Here is a 22,003-nt window from a genome sequence, read left to right on the forward strand (position 1 = left end):
CTTCATCAATTTATACATGCATATTTCCGGTGGGGGGTGGGGGGTGGGGGGTGGGGGGGGGGGGGGTTACTGGCAGTTACTGGTTTTTCTTTTTTTATAAATGCAAATCATGTGGAAAGTTCAAAAAAAGGCTCGCCTCTTTTTAATTTGTGTAAGATTCTTTGAAATTTAAAATAATATTTAGGCTGACTCAGGGAATCGGGGAATCGGCTTGCATTGCCTGTTCTGAATTTGCAAATAGATGCCATGACATTTCTAATTATTTAAGTAGTATATGTTGCTTAATAAATGCATAATATTTGCATAATTAAGTGGGGTTAATGATCTTCTCTTGAGTGCTAATGACAGGTTTTTGTGTGTGTTTGAGAAAAGGCAGTGCTGACTCAGCAAATGTTTTCTCTTGCTGTCGTTGGCCGTGGCTCAGTCATTTTACAGATGTGCAGATGTGCATTTGTGTGCGTAGTGAGAACACAGAAATGATTAATCATACTTTTTGAAAAATGTTCACAATAAAGAATATTATCGACATTGACATCACCATTATTCCTCGGCAGTGCACCTTCGGGAAAGTCTAGCGGGGAAGAACCTAAAGATCCATTTTTCAGCAACTTTGTCATCAGTTGCAACATTTTTATTTACATTTTTCTGAATAAATTTGGTGTCCAGTATGAGGCTGAACACGTGCCTTACCCACCTTATTTTGGGGTGTTCAGTTATGAAACCCCACTGCCGCCACGTTGCCTACAGCTGCGTGGCCGGGGGGTATGGAGCTGCTGATTGCTTTTGGCACTGACACGGTCCGGATTCAATCAGAGACCTCCGGGCTTAACCATGAGCCGTAGCTTTGCCCGAATGTGCCACTCAGCAGCCCCACGAGGTCAGCTGATTCACAAGGCAAATAAAGTACATAGCACAGGCACACAAGTGTATGTGTGTGTGTACAAGCAGTCCTGTCTCAAAAATCCCAACATCTCACAATAAACAGGCATGTGTGGTTTCCAGTTGAAATTATATAAGTGTTGAATTCTGCTTAGTGGTGGTGAATCAGGTTCTCTTTTTATTGGACTGATGTATCTGCAGTTTAGAGTTCCTTGAAGTCAGCCCTGAGCACTACTCTAGCCAGTTGATTTAATTGTGGTCTGTATTTGATTTCCTCTGTTTTTTGTCCATGAAGAAAGACCTGCATTCCTGAAATTAGAATTTTGCTGGCAGTTTGTAAAGTTTTTTAACATTCTTTTTTATGTTTTATTAATAATATTGTTGTTTTCTTTGAATATCATTTAATCTCTTCACAATTAGTTGTTTAACTAATTACACTTACTACACCCAAAGACTTATTACAGTCAGAAGAATTGAACAACGTATTCAAAATCAAGTTCAATACATTTATGTTGCAGATTAATATCCATTATAAATTGGTATTCAAAACGATAAAGCTCCTCATTGCTGCTGAAATGTGATGGAACAAACCCAAACCTCTAGAGCAGCGCTGTGGAAACTCTGCTCTGGATTGCCTGCTTTCTTTTTCCCATTCACTGAAGAGTGGATGGTGCCATAGTTTTTGTTTATGCTGTGTGCTCAAAGGAAATGAAAGTAGTTAATATAAGATTTTTTCTGGGTGTCACATTATTGCTCAGTGATGCAGAGACGCTGCCCGCATTCAGCGTTTTGTGTTTATTTTCCTCTGGGCGGACGGAAACCATTTGCATTCTGATCGCTCTGGTGAGGTCTTTCATGGTGTTTTTGCGGTCATTCTTATGGTGCACTTACAGGTAAAAGATGGAAACCGCAGTGCACAGTAGCGTTAGGACCAGCATGCACCAGCTCAAGCTGCTGGCGTTTTGTCGACGTTAGCGGAAAACGCAGTCTCAGCCGCCGGTGCAGAATGTCGCATTAACGCTGGATTCTGATTGGGTCAGACTGTGCTCTTTAAACCTCAGTGTCGAGAAATGTGCCCCTTGTCCTCACTGGCAAGACCTACTGTAAGTTCCACTTGTTTGGACCACCTATGCCAGGGCTTCTGGGAAACGTGGTTCCTGCAGGTGTGTGACACACTGTGATTGGCACAGGACGCCTCCCCCCAGCGCTGTGTGCTGCGCTGTGGAGCCTCGCCAGCCTGCGGTTGGCTGTCAGACCCAGCGCCTGTGCGCCGCAAGGCGCCGCCAGCAAACCCGTGATGTAAGAGCGGCGGATACTACGCTGCACCGCTGCGCAGAGGCTAACTGAAGCCAGCTCACCGAACGTCTATGGTTTATTTCTATGGTTTACTTTCCAATACACCTGCGCTGATTACTGGAAGCCCGTGAAACACGTCAGATATCGTTGAAATAGAAATAAACTTTGAATGGGATCGTTTTCTGTCGTGCTGCTGGTATGCTTTTGTGGGCTGGCTATGAGGTAATCCCAACAGCCAATCATGCTCTCCCTCCATAGAATTAAGGTTTTGGAGTATGGAAGCAAGAAACGTTTTCTCCAATATTTCCTCTGCGAGCATCGTCCACTAGGGGGCGGAATTAAGCCAGCGGTTGGCGTTAACATTATTATGCCAGTAGAGAGCAGCACTCAAACAGTGTTGGATTCTCCATATCTCCAGTGTAGCGTTAGGATTCTATTTCAGTTCCGTTTTATTTGTATCGTGATTTATAGCTTTACAGAGGCCTGAACCCACCAAGAGCAGGGCTGGGGCGTCTGGGGCAGGGTTTTGGAAGCTCAACACAAATCTCTTCTGAGCAGTGAGAATTGTCTGCTGTCTTATCTATGCTGGACTGCATGCAGATTTCTAATGCTTATGAATGTTATGTAGTAAAAAGATCAAAGATTTATCTGTTCCAAAGAACTGCAGCCAATGAGTAATGAAGGAAATGGTGAGTTCTCTAGATATTTGATAAATAACATTTAAATCATCTCTTCTGGACTTCAGTGAACTTTGGCTCTCTATTGTCTGTGCCTGTCTCACAGTATCGCAGTCGTCCGCAGTTTCACAGCACCTTGAATTGTAAGTTTGTAAGTTTATTGAGTTTGTTGCACAGAATCCAGAACTGAACATATGCAGGTGCTCTGCCAAGACATGGGTTCTGCTGCACTGGGAACACTCCTGATGTAACAGAACTGTCACACAGAATGAGACCTGAAAAGGGAAATAGCACTTTAATCTATACAGGTATAAAATACTAATGTTCGCCCGACAGAATAGCAAGTTTGTTTGACAATCTTGAGTGTGTTTTAGTTGTATTTTTTTATCCTTGTTCAGTCAGGCTGGTGATATACTGTTCTGGCTTTGCTGCATCAGCAGAAGTGAAATACCTCTGTGAAGGATGGTTCTTTACAACAAATCAAACCTGGTTCTTTACATTGAATCAAACATGGTTCTTTACAGTGAATCAAACCTGGTTCTTTACAATGAATCAAACCTGGGACCACTGACACTCACCTAGGGTTCAGGTGTACACCTGCTGACAGTGCCAATATCAGTCCATTTCTTGCTTAACTGGAATGCAGCACATACACAGGGGCTGGATTGGTCAACCGGAGTTATTTTAGTTACCCACTATTGTGCAACTGAAACTGGACATGACACATTGGTTTTTGCAACAAAATGGAAATTTAGAAAACTTCATTTGTGTCTGCTGCTTCAGGCATGATCAGATCAGATACCTGGGATTTTAGGGTTTATACTCAGATCTCCGAAGGGGATTTTCCCTTTTCAGATGAAAAGTCTGGCTTGCAGGTATCTGTAAAATATTTGGTGGTTTTCTTAATTCTAGCTGAATTTGTTGGAAAGTTACTACAACACTCTTATAAACCAGTCAGATATGACTGGTTTGATAACAAACACAACTTTTTACTGTCAGGCTTCTTTTGTTGGCCCGTCCTTGTGATTTTAATGTGTTCTGAAGTGACAATAAAGGTTAATAAAGCTTAAATAAATCAAATCTATCCAGAGCGTCTGTTGAAATTTTGTTTAGTAATGAAGGGACCATTGGAAGGTGGTTTTTTGGATCAGTCTGCCCAGAGGGGCCCAATAGCAGAGTAAAGACTTCAAATTGTTTTATGAAAAAATGTAAAATTTCTTCCTGACCCTTTAAAGGTAATTAAAATTACGCTGAAGAATGATTTTCCTGGAAACTGAAAAACCTGTGAAACAGCCTCTGTAAAGGCCACAGCTGATGGCTGTGTGTTATTGGGAATTGATCACAGCGTGAGTCAGGGGTGTTTTTTAAGGGTTTTTTTCCCTGTTTAAAAGCTCACTCATGCTCACGCTGTGATACTCATCGGAACCTCTGCGGTTGATGCAGGAGGGCGTACACAAGGGCGTTCTCTCCTCTGAAGCATGTGATGTCAGCTGCCACATCATCACGCCGTGGTTTGCTAGTCGGGCATGCACAGACAGAAGACCCTTCACGTGTAGCGTGCAGGTCCCTGGCTGCGCAGGCCGGGGTGCCGGTGTGTGATGTGGCTGGTGATTCATCCCTGGTCCATGCCAGTGCCCAATGTACCCAGCCGCAGCCAGCTCCCTGTAATACACCCGACCCAGGGTGCTCCTCAGCTCTCAGTGACGCAGTTACACTCCTGTTATGACCGGGAGTTTCAAGATTCCATTCAGAATCTGGCCTATTCATTGTGTGCATTGCAAAATCAGTCAGGTTTAGGGCAAGGTTGAAGCGTGTCTGTGAAAACCCAGAAATGCTCGCTCGCTGGCTGGTGCACTCTGGGACAGTCTCTGTGATATGGAGTTGAAAGCAGCGCGTAGGTTTGAAATTCTGAAGTGGAAGTAGAAAGCAGAAATCCGGATTCTCCCGGTGGTGCCAGGAAACGTCTCACTACTGAAAGACATTTTCTGCCATCTTCTGGTCAACATGTAACATTTAGGGACATTTATTTAATTTGCATCCAGAGACCTAAGATTTGTTATAGTGGTATTTTTTTGTGTACAGAAAATTCAGGTCTGGAAGGAATTCCTCTCCTCTATGCTGCAGAACTACCAGGCAGCAGACCCTGCAGAGACCATCCTTTCTGACGAGCTTTCGAATACAGACTCTCAGAATCCCGACTCTCTGAATCCCAACTCTCTGAATCCTGACTCTCTGAATCCTGACTCTCTGAATCCCAACTCTCTGAATCCTGACTCTCTGAATCCCAACTCTCTGAATCCCGACTCTCTGAATCCTGACTCTCTGAATCCAGAATCTCTGAATCCAAAATCTCTGAATGGCAACTGTCTGAATGGTTGATTTCTTGATTTCTAGCTGACGGCTTGCAGACTTTGTAAACTGACGCTGCAAGCGTGATGGTGAGATCTTAAGTTTCGCTCGTTGAAATGAAAGTGTGGGGGTGGTGGGGGGGGGGTGAGAGCATGGTAGCAGGGAGCGAGCGGCCCTGTGCGGCGTGTTTCCATGGCAGCGCTATCGCCGCTGGACTGAGGCGCCAGCTAGCGTGCCTTAGCGTGAGAATTGGGGTCCTGAGGGGCCTCTGTGCAGCTTCCTCTCAGGCTCTCTGTTCTGGAGCTTCTCCTGCAGCCGCTGTGTTTGGTAGGAAATCCTGCGCGCAAACAGTAAGGCTAACCGCACCGTCCTCCCCACGGGTTTGCTCTGCCGCACCGCCGCCCCCCCCCCCCCCCCCCCCCCCTCGGTTTCGCTGTGCCGCGTCTCTCTTTCCTCTTCCTCTGTTCACATGTTACGTGCCGGAGCCGCTGCTCACGCGTGTGCAGCGCCACTGACGTCAGCGGTGCGGGAAGTGGGCGGTGGTGCGGACGCTCCGCTTCCTGTGTGCTGAAACATCGCCGCCCTGGCACCCCCAAACTGCAGCTCCCCCTCCGCGGGCAGGACGGAGCACGGCGCGGGACACTCTGTCATCACAGGGATTAGTGCTGTGGGAATGCAGTGGGAATACTGCGGGAATACTGTATGAATGCTGCAGGAATACTGTATGAATGTTGTGTGAATGTTGTGCTTTGACCTGAAGGGGAGAAAAATCCCTTTTCTGAAGTGAGAAATGACCCTGATAAGGGGGCATACTGAGCAGTGTAATGTTTTTATATTTGAGAGAACCTGGTGGGCGGGGCCAGACATTGCAACTTAACTGATGATGGAAAGCGAATGCTAAAGTGGGCCACTGGTTTCGACACCTCAGAAAGCTGCAGAGCATCAAAGTGCGCTTGGAGGCGAGCGTGTCTGTCGGCCGCAGCGGCAGGCACAGATGTGGTTAAAGGTGAGAGGCCGCGGGCCTCGTTCTTCCGTTAATTGCCCGCGGCCTTCCTGGAGCTCCAGCATGTGACTGAGAGGCAGGCCCGACCCACATTTAAAACCCGCGCCCAACTGGTCTCCGCAGCGGATCAAAGCATTCCCATCAACCAACGGGAGGCTGAGGGGCGGGGCTTTCCTCAGCCCGACGACCCGTATCCAGGGCCGGCTGCCCTGTGGGCTTGCCCTGAGGGGTGCCACAGAACCGAATCTCTCCCCCTGTGTTTGTGCACATCGATGATGTAATGATCCTTTGGAGCGCACTACTGCCCTCCAGAGGAACTATGCTTCCACACGCCAGCATCCTTTAGACATACATGGCAGCATCCAACATATGTCAATGGGCTCTCCAAGTTGTGCAGTCAAGATAATTATAAACCTGTGAATGAAGGGTTTTTTCATGATCTCATATTCAGCCTAAATTCTTATGAAGTGCAGCTGTGTATGCAATGATGTATGGCCGCAATAGCACACATGATTCATTCATTCACATTTCAGGTAGTCCGTCACGGGTAACTTGAACATAAAAAATGAAGAACCTGTGAAATGTGCCTGATGTTTAATGGGCGTGGCCACGTGGAATGGTGGTTCCAGCAGTTTATATCACTTATGAATATCGGTGTAAAAGCATTTCCGCATTCTACATTATAGTACATCGTATGTGGCCCTCACAAAAGCAATTAGTTGATGTAACAGGCTACACCGGCTGAGAGGAATGTGGCATGGACGGACCGTCAAATAGCCTGCCCATATATCTCTGAGTGAGCGGGAGAAACGGCTTCCCGCCTTGTACACTAGTACACACTGTGCCTAGTACAGGCACAAGGGAAAAAAAAAATGCCCTAGATTGGCCTTTCGAGACCAAAAAAAAAAAAAAAAAACATTCGTCATGATGTTAAACGATAAGAAAGAATGCTCTGTCAGTGAAAAGCAGAATTAAGTCTGGGACAGAAGTCATCCGAGGTGTGACGCATGTGTTTCTGAGATCACACATTCCACTTGATAAAGCTGACAATTCTAAAATATGTGAATTTTTAAATAGGCATATTAAAAATGGGGACATCCCCGAAAACAGCTTTGAAGTACGTGCCACTGACTCACTTTTTTTGCATATTTTATTTGACACTTGATTTAAATTTATTCCTGCCGACACCGTGTATCGTCCTTGACGCCGTGAGTTACCACTCAGTCAAGGACCAGAATCTAGCGAGGAAAAGCAGAAAGCACGAGGCCTACTTAACTCTATATTGCTACAACACTGCCTGTGGCCCTGTGACCTGAAAGTAGCAGGGGACAGTGGGAACAGGGGACAGTGGGGACAGTGGGGACAGTGGGGACAGGGGACAGTGGGGACAGGGGACAGTGGGGACAGGGGGCAGTGGGAACAGTGGGGACAGGGGACAGTGGGGACAGGGGACAGTGGGGACAGGGGGCAGTGGGGACAGTGGGGACAGGGGACAGTGGGAACAGGGGACAGTGGGGACAGTGGGGACAGTGGGGACAGTGGGGACAGTGGGGACAGGGGACAGTGGGGACAGGGGACAGTGGGGACAGGGGGCAGTGGGAACAGTGGGGACAGGGGACAGTGGGGACAGTGGGGACAGGGGACAGTGGGGACAGTGGGGACAGTGGGGACAGGGGACAGTGGGGACAGTGGGGACAGTGGGGACAGGGGACAGTGGGGACAGGGGACAGTGGGAACAGGGGACAGTGGGAACAGTGGGGACAGTGGGGACAGTGGACAGTGGGAACAGTGGGGACAGGGGACAGTGGGAACAGTGGGGACAGTGGGGACAGGGGACAGGGGACAGTGGGGACAGGGGACAGTGGGGACAGGGGGCAGTGGGGACAGTGGGGACAGGGGACAGTGGGAACAGGGGGCAGTGGGAACAGTGGGGACAGGGGACAGTGGGGACAGGGGGCAGTGGGGACAGTGGGGACAGGGGACAGTGGGGACAGTGGGGACAGTGGGGACAGGGGACAGTGGGGACAGGGGACAGGGGACAGTGGGGACAGGGGACAGTGGGGACAGGGGGCAGTGGGGACAGTGGGGACAGGGGACAGTGGGGACAGTGGGGACAGGGGGCAGTGGGAACAGCGCTATCAGGCAGCCTCTGAGCTTCACTGCCGGCAGTGAACGTGAATTCCTTGGAGGGGAAATGTGTTATGTGAGGGATACCTGAATTACAGGTGAGAAATGCCCAGAATAAAGCGCAGTCCTTTGTTGTGACATGTTTCATGTTTGCGTAATGTCAGCGTAGTGATGTAGGTGGAAGTTCCTGACAGATCTGTTACTTCAGTGCCAAAAGTTCACTTCCTGTTGCTGCTGGATTTATCCGCCGGAACAAGTGTTGGATATTTATTGAATGATATAGTACGCACACTAACCAGTAATATTAATGCGTTTTAGATCACAGCTCAGAAATCAAATACTGGTCATTTGAAAGTACTGTATGTGAAATACCTCGTTGACGTACAAATACTTTACAGATCTATTTACAAGTACATTCCTGAATCCAAATACTTTGTTTGAAAATCATTTGTGCCGAATGAATTGCATGAATGTATTAAAAATGCCCAAATCATGTATTTACCGGGGCCGTGCTCCACAGACCTCTGTGCCTTGTGTGCAAAGTTTTAAATGGAGTGAAAAAACACAAAGACGGCCAATTTCCCCTAATATCTCACCGCTGATTGGGTCAGTAATTCAGTCTGCAGTCATGTTTTACCCAGGCCTTCCTCTGTGAGGTGTGGTATCAGACATGTCTTTATTGTCATGGAGAGAGAGAGAGCAAAGCAGAATGGAGCCAGCGCAAAGATTAATGGGAGTTGGACTGTATCTTTAGAAGCTGTAACAGACTATATAAATAGTGGTTTTATATCGCTCTGTGAGATACACTTTATGTATGAGTGAACAAATTTGCATTCACTGCTCACTTGTTTGTAGAAAAAATCATTAAATTTGTTAAAAAAACAAAACAAATTACACCTTGTATTTCAACATGTTCATGTTAGTACTCGTGAGTAAATAAGGCAGTTGCTAGATGTCGATTTCCCTTTTTATTTAATAAAGCCACGTTTGTATACATTACCAAAAAAAGAAAACCACATTACTGCAGCAACATTCTTTATGTCCAAACCCCTGGGGTGTCCCTCAGCGTATGACTCTTCCTCCTCTTCCTCCCAATTTCATTCATAAAATCATTTCAGCAACGAAACTCGCCAACCTTTTCCACAGAAAACCACAGAATTTTGACTTCTATTATTGTGTTATTATGTGAATTTGTCTTACTGCTTGCTTATGTGATTTTGAATTTATTTTTACAAGAAAGGACAAAATATTTTATTCAATGTTTTTTTTTAGTAGTATTCAATAGTTAGGATGGTGAGGCAGAGTTGTGTTTGTAGCTCAATGAATTTTGGGCAGTAAGTCAGACTGCCTTTGATGTAGTTGGGCAGGTACTTTAACATTTCTAAGGGGAAACAAATACATTTTTGTTCATGTGGTGAAATGAGTGTTTCCAGAGTTCGTTGTTTTACCTGTCAGACGTCACGCGTGTGATTCCTCAGGCAGAAGCAGAGCTGAATATTCCATTTTTCAGTTGGAACTCGTTTCACAATGTGATGCAAACAGAGGCGCCGCCCAGTTCCTGTGGCTTTACTAGAAAAGCAGAAGTGGAAACACGAACAGTTTAATAGTTTTCGTAGTTTTTTCTTCACCTTCCTCGCAGCCATGTTATGCAATGTGCATCTAAGGAAGTATTTTGAGGAAACACGGTGAACTCAGTTATGAAACATTTCAGAAACTTCGAAATTTTTTAATTGTACTCTTTCACCAGTGTCAGTGTCCACTCTCCATTTTGCTGTCATTCACAGCGATTTCAGATTTAGCCATTTTTAGGGGCAAGGCTGAATTGTGCAACGCCAAATTTACAGTGGACACTAAGGCCCAATCACAAGACAGTAAGGCCAAAAATCTAAAAAGTTACAAGAGAGGAGCGTATATATAAGTGCACAACTATTCATACCAAAACCATACCAAGCCATAAAACTGTTACCATACCAAGCCATAAAACTGTTACCATACCATGAAACTGTTACCATACCAAGCCATAAAACAGGTTCAAATCAAGCCATAAAACAAGCTTATGGCAGGTTCATTCATTATGTGGATGAATTTAATATTTCTAGACATATACAAATACATGCTAATATTTACTAATATTTATCCTAATCCTTAAATGCATGAAGTGCTTTTCACCTGCTTACCAGCAGGGGCAGTGTTATGCACTGTTTTCTGGAACAGGTCGGTGATGAAGTCATCAACCTGACCTCACCTGTTCCCCTACCTGGATACGAGTCACCCTGCAGCAGAGCAGAGTTATTTCCTCATACATTCTTTTCTGTAAAAGCCTAAATGTTTTTCAGCTGGGGGAATTACTGCCAGCGTATTGTTTTGGACTTATAAGAAATTACTCCATGAATACACACTTCCTCCATTGTATGTACATGCATTTGCACAGATGATGTAAATGTATAATTTCTAGACACTCCCCAATAAAAATAAGGAAAAGCGGAATGCAAATGAGGAGCTGCATCTGTAATATGTCCCTGGATGTGAGAGAACCCTATAAAATGGGTACCTGTGGGGTTTGGAGAGCAAGTCTCAGGACTGGAAGATTCACCTGCTGTCTGCTCTTCAGAAGAAAGCCTGTGAGTAGTCTCTGCGCTGTACACGCAACAGCTAGATATTAAAATGTGCCATTTTTCACTGTCTGTTGAATACAGTACATAATTTTGGGCTGTTTCTGAGAGATGTGCATTCCGTAGTTTGTTTAATCTGGAGTGAGATGCGGAGGTAACTGGTGGGATTATATTAAGATGTGTTCAGAGTGGACGTGTGGGATTATATTGAGACGTGTTCAGAGTGGACGTGTGGGATTATATTGAGATGTGTTCAGAGTGGACGTGTGGGATTATATTGAGACGTGTTCAGAGTGGATGTGTGGGATTATATTAAGACGTGTTCAGAGTGGACGTGTGGGATTATATTGAGACATGTTCAGAGTGGACGTGTGGGATTATATTGAGATGTGTTCAGAGTGGATGTGTGGGATTATATTGAGACGTGTTCAGAGTGGACGTGTGGGATTATATTGAGATGTGTTCAGAGTGGACGTGTGGGATTATATTGAGACGTGTTTAGAGTGGACGTGTGGGATTATATTGAGATGTGTTCAGAGTGGATGTGTGGGATTATATTGAGATGTGTTCAGAGTGGACGTGTGGGATTATATTGAGATGTGTTCAGAGTGGACGTGTGGGATTATATTGAGATGTGTTCAGAGTGGACGTGTGGGATTATATTGAGATGTGTTCAGAGTGGACGTGTGCTGCTCTTCCTGGGATAATGGTGTTTGACCGGAGCGCCTCTCTGTCCAACAGGAGCATGAACGCGTCCGTTTCTCTTCTCTGTCTCTGCTTCCTCGCCCTCCTCCCTGCTGAGGCTAAACCGTTCCATCGAGTCCAGCTTCAGGGCTGCGCCGCCAACGTTCGCCTGCACGAGCTCAGCAAGCACCTGACTGCCATACTGCAGCACATTGTGAGTACAGGGGTCTGGCCCTCAGCCCCACAGACTGAGTACAGGGGTCTGGCCCTCAGCCCCACAGACTGAGTACAGGGGTCTGCCAGTCTTCCCCACAGACTGAGTACAGGGGTCTGCCAGTCTTCCCCACAGACTGAGTACAGGGGTCTGGCCCTCAGCCCCACAGACTGAGTACAGGGGTCTGGCCCTCAGCCCCACAGACTGAGTACAGGGGTCTGGCCCTCAGCCCCACAGACTGAGTACAGGGGTCTGGCCCTCAGCCCCACAGACTGAGTACAGGGGTCTGGCCCTCAGCCCCACAGACTGAGTACAGGGGTCTGGCCCTCAGCCCCACAGACTGAGTACAGGGGTCTGGCCCTCAGCCCCACAGACTGAGTACAGGGGTCTGCCAGTCTTCCCCACAGACTGAGTACAGGGGTCTGGCCCTCAGCCCCACAGACTGAGTACAGGGGTCTGGCCCTCAGCCCCACAGACTGAGTACAGGGGTCTGGCCCTCAGCCCCACAGACTGAGTACAGGGGTCTGGCCCTCAGCCCCACAGACTGAGTACAGGGGTCTGGCCCTCAGCCCCACAGACTGAGTACAGGGGTCTGCCAGTCTTCCCCACAGACTGAGTACAGGGGTCTGGCCCTCAGCCCCACAGACTGAGTACAGGGGTCTGGCCCTCAGCCCCACAGACTGAGTACAGGGGTCTGGCCCTCAGCCCCACAGACTGAGTACAGGGGTCTGCCAGTCTTCCCCACGGACGTGTTCCTCCTTTATTCACGCTCTGAGTAAATGTTGCAGAAATGCCAGTGGAAGTTTCCATGCTGGCCAGCTCTGGGACTCCTGCGGTGGTTTGACTTTGTTTAAATCTCCTCTCTTTCAGTCCGATGGGGATCCAGACATTGCCATCATTACGAACAGAGTGCTGAACTCTGTCCAGGTACGCGCTTCACTGACACACACAGCTTTTATTAAGTACTGTCCTTCAGAGTCTTTTCGTGTGCAGAGTTATTTAGTTTGGACAAAGCTAACGGACCAGTCAGAATACTGTGTCCTAAAAAGGTCCTGGTTGGAGACGAGTAAAAGGCATCGAAGGACGTTTTCTGAGAAGCTGACAGTGTTGGGCTGTGTCTGCTTTGAGCTTCACGTTCATTAGCAGTTCCTGGTTTGCAGTTCTGTGAACTCAATATTTCAGCATAACGGCTACGTAGCTCTTTGTCTCGAGTACGGACTCGGGTGGTGGTGTGGAGTGTCAGGTTTTATGGAGAGGTACCAGAAGGTTCTGGTAGCATCTGTGATTTACTGGGCCACAGCCAGGTCGTGTAGAAGCAGACCTGCTCCTCTTTCTGTGTGACATCACTGATGACACCACGGCTGAGACTGTGTGCTCCTCGCAGCCTGTGGACAGGTGCTGCTTCCTGAAGGAGCTGATGGATTTCTACCTGCATGCGGTGTTCTCCCGCTGGAATGGCGTGCTTCCTCTGCTGGTCCAGAAACACGCCAGCCCCCTGGCCAACAGCTTCTTCACCATCAGCCAAGACCTGCAGGCCTGTGTGAGTACGGTGGCCCGGACTGGACAAACAGGGCTCCACACTTCCACTGTTAGATGCACTTTGTCTTCAGCTTTTAGAGTTTATTTTATGAGAATACGGAAAGACGACCTCTGATACGCTGAAGAGCGAAAGCAGCTGGTTAGACTCAGAATTCAGCCGTCTGTGTGATTCATGAACACAGAGCAGCTCCCTAACCTGTGCAGAATTCAGCCAGCTGTGCGATTCATAAACACAGGAGCAGCTTCCTAGCCTGTGCTGTCTGGAGGCATGGTGTAACAGACACAGTATCTGTCAAGTTTTATGAATCTGTTTTAGGATAGCATTTATGATATTTTGATAGAACACTGTTGACTGGTGAAGGGAGGGGTGGGGGGCGGGGTTTGAAAGATGTTAGTGTTTTAATGGATGTGTGCTTGTCCTGCTCCCCCCTACCCCCAAACTCTGGAACAGGGATGTGAATGCGGAGGGGACGCTCTTCTGAAAATACAGAGCATCCGGAGAACGTTTGAAAAGGTGCGTCAGGTGTGGGCTGGGGTTGAGCGGTCGGCAGGTGTTGCCACAGTAACGCTGGCAGGTGTTGCCGCAGTAACGCTGGCAGGTGTTGCCGCAGTAACGCTGGCAGGTGTTGCCGCAGTAACGCTGGCAGGTGTTGCCGCAGTAACGCTGGCAGGTATTGCCGCAGTAACGCTGGCAGGTGTTGCCGCAGTAACGCTGGCAGGTGTTGCCGCAGTAACGCTGGCAGGTGTTGCCGCAGTAACGCTGGTGTGCAGCTCAGTCTGCAGTTCCTCCCCGCTGTGGAACGAACCCTAACCCTGACCTACGCCTCGTCTCTTTACAGATGGAGCAGGGCGCGGGGGTGGAGAAGGCCCTGTGTGACCTGGAGATCCTTCTGTCCTGGATGGAGCACCAGCTGTAGCTGGCCTGCAGGCCTCTGTTGTTTACTTTAGTATCAGGCCTGTTATTGGTCAGTTTATTTATGTGCTATATTTATTTATGCATTGCAGATATTTATTAATAAGTATTTCATTTTAGCCCTCTGGAAAAATGCTGTTTCTACTAGATATTTATTTAGCATTTTTCTGAAGTAGGCACAATGTGCCACAGGACAGTTACAGCTGGGTACAGCTGCAGTCATGCAGTCATGCAGTCATGGCCCTGAAGATTCGCATCTCACTGCCCTGCACTGGGTACAGCTGCAGTCATGGCCCTGAAGATTAGAATCTCACTGCCCTGCACTGGGTACAGCTGCAGTCATGGCCATGAAGATCAGTTTTAAGCGTGTTGTCACCAATGCTGCTGTCTTACTGTTTAAGAAACACTAATGAATAAAAACCTTGAATTGCATTTCCACAAGTGTGTTTTAGCGTTGTTCAGTAATGTTGCATGCTCACACACACACACACCTATGCATGCATGAATATCCTTCATAAAACAGGGTACATGTGTATGTACATTCTAAATACGCACAATATGCATTCATTATCTGCTGGGTAATTTCCAAATTAAAGTCCCAAATTTGTCCAACTGGTTTTGTGCCCATCAATGAAGTAATGCTCCTTTAGTGCTCACTACTGTCCTCTAGAGGAGCTAAGCCCCAGCACTAATCACTGTGGAATGAATGAGTCCATACTTTTTCTGCACCTTCTCTTTGGCCAAAGTGGATGAATGAACATGCAAACTGAACTGCCTGGGCTGTTGAGTGGCTCATCTTGCTAAGGATCTGTTCAAGTGTGTGGATGGGCCCCACAGTCTGGTATCTGTTAAGGCTCTGTTCCAGTGTATGGATGGGCCCGACAGTCTGGTATCCGTTAAGGCTCTGTTCCAGTGTGTGGATGAGCCCCATGGTCTGGTATCTGTTAAGGTTCTGTTCCAGTGTGTGGATGGGCCCCACAGTCTGGTATCTGTTAAGGCTCTGTTCCAGTGTGTGGATGGGCCCCGTGGTCTGGTATCTGTTAAGGCTCTGATCCAGTGTGTGGATGAGCCCCATGGTCTGGTATCTGTTAAGGCTCTGTTCCAGTATGTGGATGGGCCCCACAGTCTGGTATCTGTTAAGGTTCTGTTCCAGTGTGTGGATGGGCTCCATGGTCTGGTATCTGTTCAGGCTCTGTTCCAGTGTGTGGATGGGCCCCATGGTCTGGTATCTGTTAAGGTTCTGTTCCAGTGTGTGGATGGGCCCCATGGTCTGGTATCTGTCAAGGCTCTGTTCCAGTGTGTGGATGGGCCCCGTGGTCTGGTATCTGTTAAGGCTCTGATCCAGTGTGTGGATGGGCCTCATGGTCTGGCATTTGTTAAGGCTCTGTTCCAGTGTGTGGATGAGCCCCATGGTCTGGTATCTGTTAAGGCTCTGTTTCAGTGTGTGGATGGCCCCCATGGTCTGGTATCTGTTAAGGCTCCGTTCCAGTGTGTGGATGGAGTATCTGCAGTGTTTGAGTGTTTGCTATGTCTTCAGCAGGGCTGTCAAAGCCAGTTCCTGCAGATCTACCGTCCTGTAGGCTTTCACTGCCCTCCTGTGGCCATTCAGAGAATAGCACACAGCCCACACACTTTGTGTTCCTTATAAATATCCAAAGATTATACTTTGTTCATTCTTATAAATACAGATATCTTTTATATTACACTGTCAACCATGCAAAGGACTAACTGTTTACTTATAGTATAAGTATAAAAGGTGGTGCGATACCTAGTGTCTACATTTCATGTGTAAAACAGAACAAAGAGCTGATGAAATTAAAACATACAAAATACGCTTCTTAGATTTTAAATACATGCACACAGAAAACAGAACAAAGTAGAAATCAGATGAAACTGTTTTTATTTATTTGACATTTTAATTCTTAGCTTCCACAATTAAAATATAATTTTCCCATCAAAAAATAAATAGCTATAAGATAGGATCTAAAAAATCCTAAACACAGAAGCAACACAGTTAATAAATTAAGACATCTGTTACATGCATTTCTTTGTATTTAAATTTTTTTCCCTTCCTTTGGAAGAATTCATGTGCAGCTGACACAACCTACCCACCCCCCTCCTCAATACCCCCCCCCCCCCCCCCCCGCCCCCCTTTGTTAACCAGGTGAGACTCCTTGCACCGGAGCCATAAAAACCATAAAATAAATAGTCTATTGGCAACAAAACTGTTTTAAAATATATTACCATATTATTAAATACAACTTAATTAAATATTAATTAATTAAATACGTCGCTGTGCCATGACAGTGTATGAATGTTTTTTGTTTTTTAAATGCTCTGCTTCTGCACAGGTCCGCGGTGCAGTGATTGGATTGGGTCTGATGGGACGGTCATGGCCTTCTTAGCTGCGGATTGGCTGAGGACATTCCCTCACTCTGCTCTGTCAGGAATGGTGCCTGAGATGGTGGAACCCATCCAGCCAATCCAGGAGAGAGTCCAGCTCCCCCATGGCCTTCACCGCGCCCTCCTTCTGGTTCAGCTGCAGAGCATCATGGGTAAATATGTTACAACCACGCATATAAAATCTGGAGTAAGCATTGCCAAATCCTTCAGGAAGCCCCTCCCCCTTTATAGTCAGGTGACTTACCTTATCAAAGCTGGCCTGAATATCTGCAAATTTGTGGCTGGTGTGTTCGTGGCAGTGACACTGCATGTGAGCATGCTGAAGAAACAGAAGAGTAAACCGTCAGTCAAAGCACACTCGTACACACTGATACTCGCTGATACTGATACTCACTGATACTGATACACACTGATACTGATACTCACTGATACTGATACACACTGATACTGATACTCACTGATACTGATACACACTGATACTGATACTCAGGTGGTGGTGTGCTACACTAACACGGTGAAAAAGCCTCTCTTTCTGAGCGTGCTCTCAGGCGTGTTGGGGTGCGTGAGGTGCGGTGTGTGTTGTGCAGGCTACACTAACGCGGTGCAAAAGCCTCTCTTCCTGAGCGTGCTCTCAGGCGTGTTGGGGTGCGTGAGGTACAGTGTGTGGTGTGCAGGCTAAGCTAACGCGTTGGGAAAGCCTCTCTTTCTGAGCGTGCTCTCAGGCGTGTTGGGGTGCGTGAGGTACAGTGTGTGGTGTGCAGGCTAAGCTAACGCGGTGGGAACGCCTCTCTTCCTGAGCGTGCTCTCAGGCGTGTTGGGGTGCGTGAGGTACAGTGTGTGGTGTGCAGGCTAAGCTAACGCGGTGGGAACGCCTCTCTTTCTGAGCGTGCTCTCAGGCGTGTTGGGGTGCGTGAGGTGCGGTGTGTGGTGTGCAGGCTAAGCTAACGCGGTGGGAAGGCGTACTCACACATTGGCGCAGGTCCTTCTTGATGCTGAGGAAGGAGTTGGCCAGGTTGCTGGTGCTCCTCCTGACGTGAGACTGCCCAGTGCTGTAGCTGCTGAACACTCTCTCCACGTAGAAACGCAGCAGCATCCTCAGGAAACAGCAGCTCTCCGTGGGCTGGGGGGGGGGGCAGGGGGGGCAGGGGGTGTGAGAAGGGTCTGATTTTTTCTCCTCGTGTCATGCCTGTAGACTTGACTTGGCTTGGCTTGTCCCTCCACCAGTCTATAGTCAGCTGTATGACCGATCACTCCAGTATGATATTAATGAGGGATAATCACTCATGTGTGATATTAATGGGGGATAATCACTCAGGTGTGGAATTAGTGGGGGATAATCACTCAGGTGTGGAATTAATGGGGGATAATCACTCAGGTGTGGTATTAATGGGGGATAGGCCCCTGATTCCCATTCACCGTTAGGATAAAAAACCAAAGCAAGTGTCATAAAATTGTAATCATCTTGAAATTCAATAGAGTGAACAGCACGTTATTAGATAGGTTTTAGCTCTCAAATTTTAGTTTCTATATTAATAGTTAAGAATATACCATCAGTGCATATCAGACAGCATACAACACTATTTGATACACATGAACTTAACCCATTATACCACACTGGATTCAGTTCCTGGTGGGTTTAAAACAATTTTATGCTTTTAGATTCAACAACTACCTTTTTTAGTTCAGCTACACACACACACACACACACACACACACACACATACCTGCACATCTTTCATAGTGTGTGACTTGAGGAGCCTCAGGCCCATATGGCTGTCCTCCGTCAGCTGTAGAAACAGAAGTTACAGCATCACAGGCTGTCCTTAGAGAAGACTGCAGTGTGAGGAACCTGTGGCCATGTGACCGCATTCCAGCTGCGCATTCCGTCTCTACATTCCAGCTGCGCATTCCGTCTGCATGGCGCGGAGCGATTCAAACAGAGCTGAGCGAGGGTCCCCTCTGGGGAGTACATTTGGCCTCTAGGGGGAACTGTTGCCGAATTTATGCTGTGTCTCTGACACTGCCAGGTATATGCTGAGTGTGTCAGAACCAGTCACTAAACCGATCTGGGCAGGTATATGTGTGTCAGAACCAGTCACTAAACTGATCTGGGCAGGTATATGTGTGTTAGAACCAGTCACTAAACTGATCTGGGCAGGTATATGTGTGTCAGAACCAGTCACTAAACTGATCTGGGCAGGTATATGTGTGTCAGAACCAGTCACTAAACCGATCTGGGCAGGTATATGTGTGTCAGAACCAGTCACTAAACTGATCTGGGCAGGTATATGTGTGTCAGAACCAGTCACTAAACCGATCTGGGCAGGTATATGTGTGTCAGAACCGGTCACTAAAGTGATCTGGGGACATGTACAGAGAAAGGATCCGAACCCAAGTCATAGGGCTGCTGACGTCAGCATGGTGGGCGTGGCCCAGGAGCGGGAACTGACGTTCCGCTGACGCGTCTGACACCCCCCCCAGCCCCACCCCCTCAGAGGGGTGCAGGACACTGCCATCACACCTGCATATGCTCTCTGACTCATTCTTTGTGTGTCTGATCTCTATTGTGTGAGATGTTAGTGATGACTCTTTCTGATAAAGGTATAGACGTAGTCAGAAAGTCCTGCCGTACGTCCCTTCCACCCATGAACTCGCCAGCTGACTTCACTAATTAGTTCTACCTCTTGGCTGTAGAATTGCGCTAATTAGCAAATCCAGGTGATTGGAACAAAATACTGGGGAGGACTCACTTTCTGAACCTGGATTTTCCAGCTCTGGGTATGAGAACTATGTCAGTAACGTGAACAGAACGGAAATATAACGAGCAGTCCTAAAGACGGCAGTCTGTCAGAGGAACAGGGCGGGGTGATTTTGGTGAGTGTTAGCGGGGCGGGGCTCGCCCCTCGGCTGATTCGCCGGTGTGATGTCAGGTGCTCACCATGCTCTGGCGGATCTCGCTGAAGTACTGCTTCAGCTCCTGCGTGTGCACGTTGATGACGCATTGCCCCAGGTGCAGCTGCCTGCTCGCAGTGAACGGCAGACAGGAAGCCAGCAGCGCAAAGAGCAGCAGACACGATACGAACCGGCGCCCCCTGGTGTCCATTGTGTGCATTGATCTGGAATCACAGGGAGTCTTAGATTGTATTTCAGTCTTCATCAAGAGCACAAGACCACAGCCTTTAAGGCCTTTTGAGAGGTTAAAGCAAAGCCAGATTACATGGAGAATGCCGAACATTCATTTTTATCCTATTTGTTTTTATTCATTTTTCTGTTTGTCTCATTAGCTAATGGAGTAAAAACAATCATATATTTGTACCAGACCTGGGTCAAATACAAATACGTATTTGTATTTATGTTTGAAAATATATGTAAATACATATTTAAAGTATTTTCAAATGCATTTACACATTAAATACTTTGTATTCGATTTATATTAATCATTTTAATGGAAAACCTAATACGTTCCCAAATAGTATTTTAAAAATGCATACTATAAATGCATACAAATAAATACTTTCCTAGTAAACCAAATATTTTTTCAAATAGTATTTAGAGCCTTTTAAAAATACATTAAAATACAAATACAATTTTAAAATATTTTGAAATATTTCAGTGATAGACAACAAGACAACATAAATGACCGAGCCAGCAACAATGTAGGCCTCATACTGAAGGGGGTATCCCAGAGTTCTCTGTGCAATGTTTGTGAGTGGCCCTCGATGTGATGTCAGTGAGCTGTAATACTGAGGGCACTCCAGTGTATTTCCTCTTTTTTTCTGTTGTCAGAGCATTTGACAGCCATATGTACAGTTCCATCTTTTACATTTTGTAAGGTTAGACACTGATAAAGTAGAATTCAGCCATGCATATTCGCTACCAATTAACAACAGAAATCAGTACAATTGAACTGGGGCCATCAGCAGTCACCTGACACGTTCTCATCAAAAAACTGAAATACTGTCCTCTAATTAGACAAAATGCTTTTCAGAGGTTTCCGCATATCCAGTGATTTTCAAGTCTTTCAAATGCTTGATGCAATTGCACATGTTGCACCACTGGCCTTATGTCGTAATATAATAATAATTCCATTAAATAAAGCAGTTTGTATGTGAAAATTCAGTATTAAAAATTTTTTTTTAAGACATATCTGAAAGTAATTACAAATACATGCAAATGATCCTTAAATGTATTTGCCAATACATTTTATAATTTAAATACTCAGTATTTGTAAATTCTGTATTTCAAATAATTTCTAAAAGAAAAGTATTTAAAAGTAATTAAAATACTTTAAATATATATTTGACTCAGGTTTGATTTGTACAAATTGTACAAGTTATTCCAAACAGCTAGATATGTGAGTCTGTCTATTTGTGCATATAAGTGTTAAATAGCAAACTGAATAGCAAACTGCAGAATAATATTCAATGTATGCACTGTAATTCACTAAAATGTAAAATGTGTGTTTCAAAACTTATCACTGCAATAATTTAAAATTAATTATATAATGTAAAATTTCTATCATACATCAATCGCTTAAGATGTAATGGTCTTTCTTTATGGTGTATGAATGAGATTTTGGTTACCTGAGAGTCTTGTTGGTTCTGAGTTGTCTGTCGAAAGAGTTCTCTGTCGATGCTCATGCTTGTTGCTGCTCTCTTATATAGGAGAAACGGCAGCTTGGGGGAATTTGGAAGTGCCTTTGCTGAGCTGGGTATTTACCTGTCTGAATTTACTGTAGTAGGAAATACTTTCCACAGTTGGGTGAGTTACCTCAAAGGAAATTTCGCGAGTGAAGAACAGGAAAAGGGAGGAGCGCAATTCTTAATTGTTTTAAAAAGAATGCTGACATATTTCTCTAGTTCCTTGAGTGTTTTGATTTTCTCCTGTGGGGTTCAGTAGGGAAGCCTCAAATTTCTGCAGTGATGCGTGAGAAAATCTGTCTTTGTAAGGAAGAAAATAAATAAGCTTGGAGGTACCTAACTAAATGTTTACATGTCAAGTAAAGTTGGTTGAATATTAGAAAAATGTGTATTTGTTTCATGAACATGACCATGTTAACATATGGTAACACAGGCCAGCATAAAATCCCACTGGCGGCAATGTGGCCTTAAACAGGCTGATTTCTTATTTTTACTCTGTAGATGTGGTCATTGTAGCAGGGACTGCATTAAAACCCTAGCTTGAGCATTTCTGTCAAATTTAAAATGAGGGTAGTTTCATTCATTTTAAATTCATCTTGTAATTTATACATTGTGTAACATGAAATAAGCATTATCAGTTAGCCTAGTTAAACTCAGTTTCATTTTG

At 46.0% G+C, this 22,003-nt stretch overlaps 2 protein-coding genes across 3 annotated transcripts; one reads left to right on the forward strand and one right to left on the reverse strand.

The window, feature by feature from the left end:
- The first annotated feature begins 8,359 nt into the window (after positions 1–8,359).
- On the forward strand, positions 8,360–14,725 carry LOC118211120 (interleukin-20-like). 2 transcript variants are annotated; one of them, XM_035387984.1, is made up of 6 exons: positions 8,360–10,952; positions 11,685–11,841; positions 12,712–12,768; positions 13,226–13,381; positions 13,832–13,894; positions 14,220–14,725. In XM_035387984.1, exons 2-6 carry the CDS (start codon positions 11,689–11,691, stop codon positions 14,295–14,297), a joined length of 507 nt encoding a protein of 168 aa, XP_035243875.1. In that variant the 5' UTR covers positions 8,360–10,952; positions 11,685–11,688; the 3' UTR covers positions 14,298–14,725. The 2 variants fall into 2 exon arrangements, with proteins under 2 accessions (XP_035243875.1, XP_035243874.1); XM_035387983.1 differs by having other exon boundaries at positions 8,360–11,841.
- Positions 14,726–16,676: 1,951 nt separating this feature from the next.
- Positions 16,677–21,299, reverse strand: LOC118211121 (interleukin-20-like). The gene is made up of 6 exons (XM_035387985.1): positions 21,280–21,299; positions 19,635–19,812; positions 18,421–18,483; positions 17,664–17,816; positions 16,941–17,015; positions 16,677–16,832 (listed from the first exon to the last, which is right to left on the reverse strand). Exons 2-6 carry the CDS (start codon positions 19,806–19,808, stop codon positions 16,737–16,739), a joined length of 561 nt encoding a protein of 186 aa, XP_035243876.1. The 5' UTR covers positions 19,809–19,812; positions 21,280–21,299; the 3' UTR covers positions 16,677–16,736.
- Between the last annotated feature and the right edge of the window lie 704 nt (positions 21,300–22,003).

The sequence above is a fragment of the Anguilla anguilla genome, chromosome 13 (assembly GCF_013347855.1).
Source record: "Anguilla anguilla isolate fAngAng1 chromosome 13, fAngAng1.pri, whole genome shotgun sequence".
Classification (NCBI taxonomy): Eukaryota; Metazoa; Chordata; class Actinopteri; order Anguilliformes; family Anguillidae; genus Anguilla; species Anguilla anguilla.

Coding starts and splice junctions, on each gene's coding strand:
- LOC118211121 (XM_035387985.1), bottom strand. CDS start 19,808: ATGCACACAATGGACACCAGGGGGCGCCGGTTCGTATCGTGTCTGCTG. Junction 18,484..19,634: donor GCGAGATCCGCCAGAGCATG/GTGAGCACCTGA, acceptor CTGTTTCTACAG/CTGACGGAGGACAGCCATAT. Junction 17,016..17,663: donor AGAAGGACCTGCGCCAATGT/GTGAGTACGCCT, acceptor CTGTTTCTTCAG/CATGCTCACATGCAGTGTCA.
- LOC118211120 (XM_035387983.1), top strand. CDS start 11,611: ATGTGTTCAGAGTGGACGTGTGCTGCTCTTCCTGGGATAATGGTGTTT. Junction 11,842..12,711: donor CTGCCATACTGCAGCACATT/GTGAGTACAGGG, acceptor CCTCTCTTTCAG/TCCGATGGGGATCCAGACAT. Junction 12,769..13,225: donor GAGTGCTGAACTCTGTCCAG/GTACGCGCTTCA, acceptor TGCTCCTCGCAG/CCTGTGGACAGGTGCTGCTT.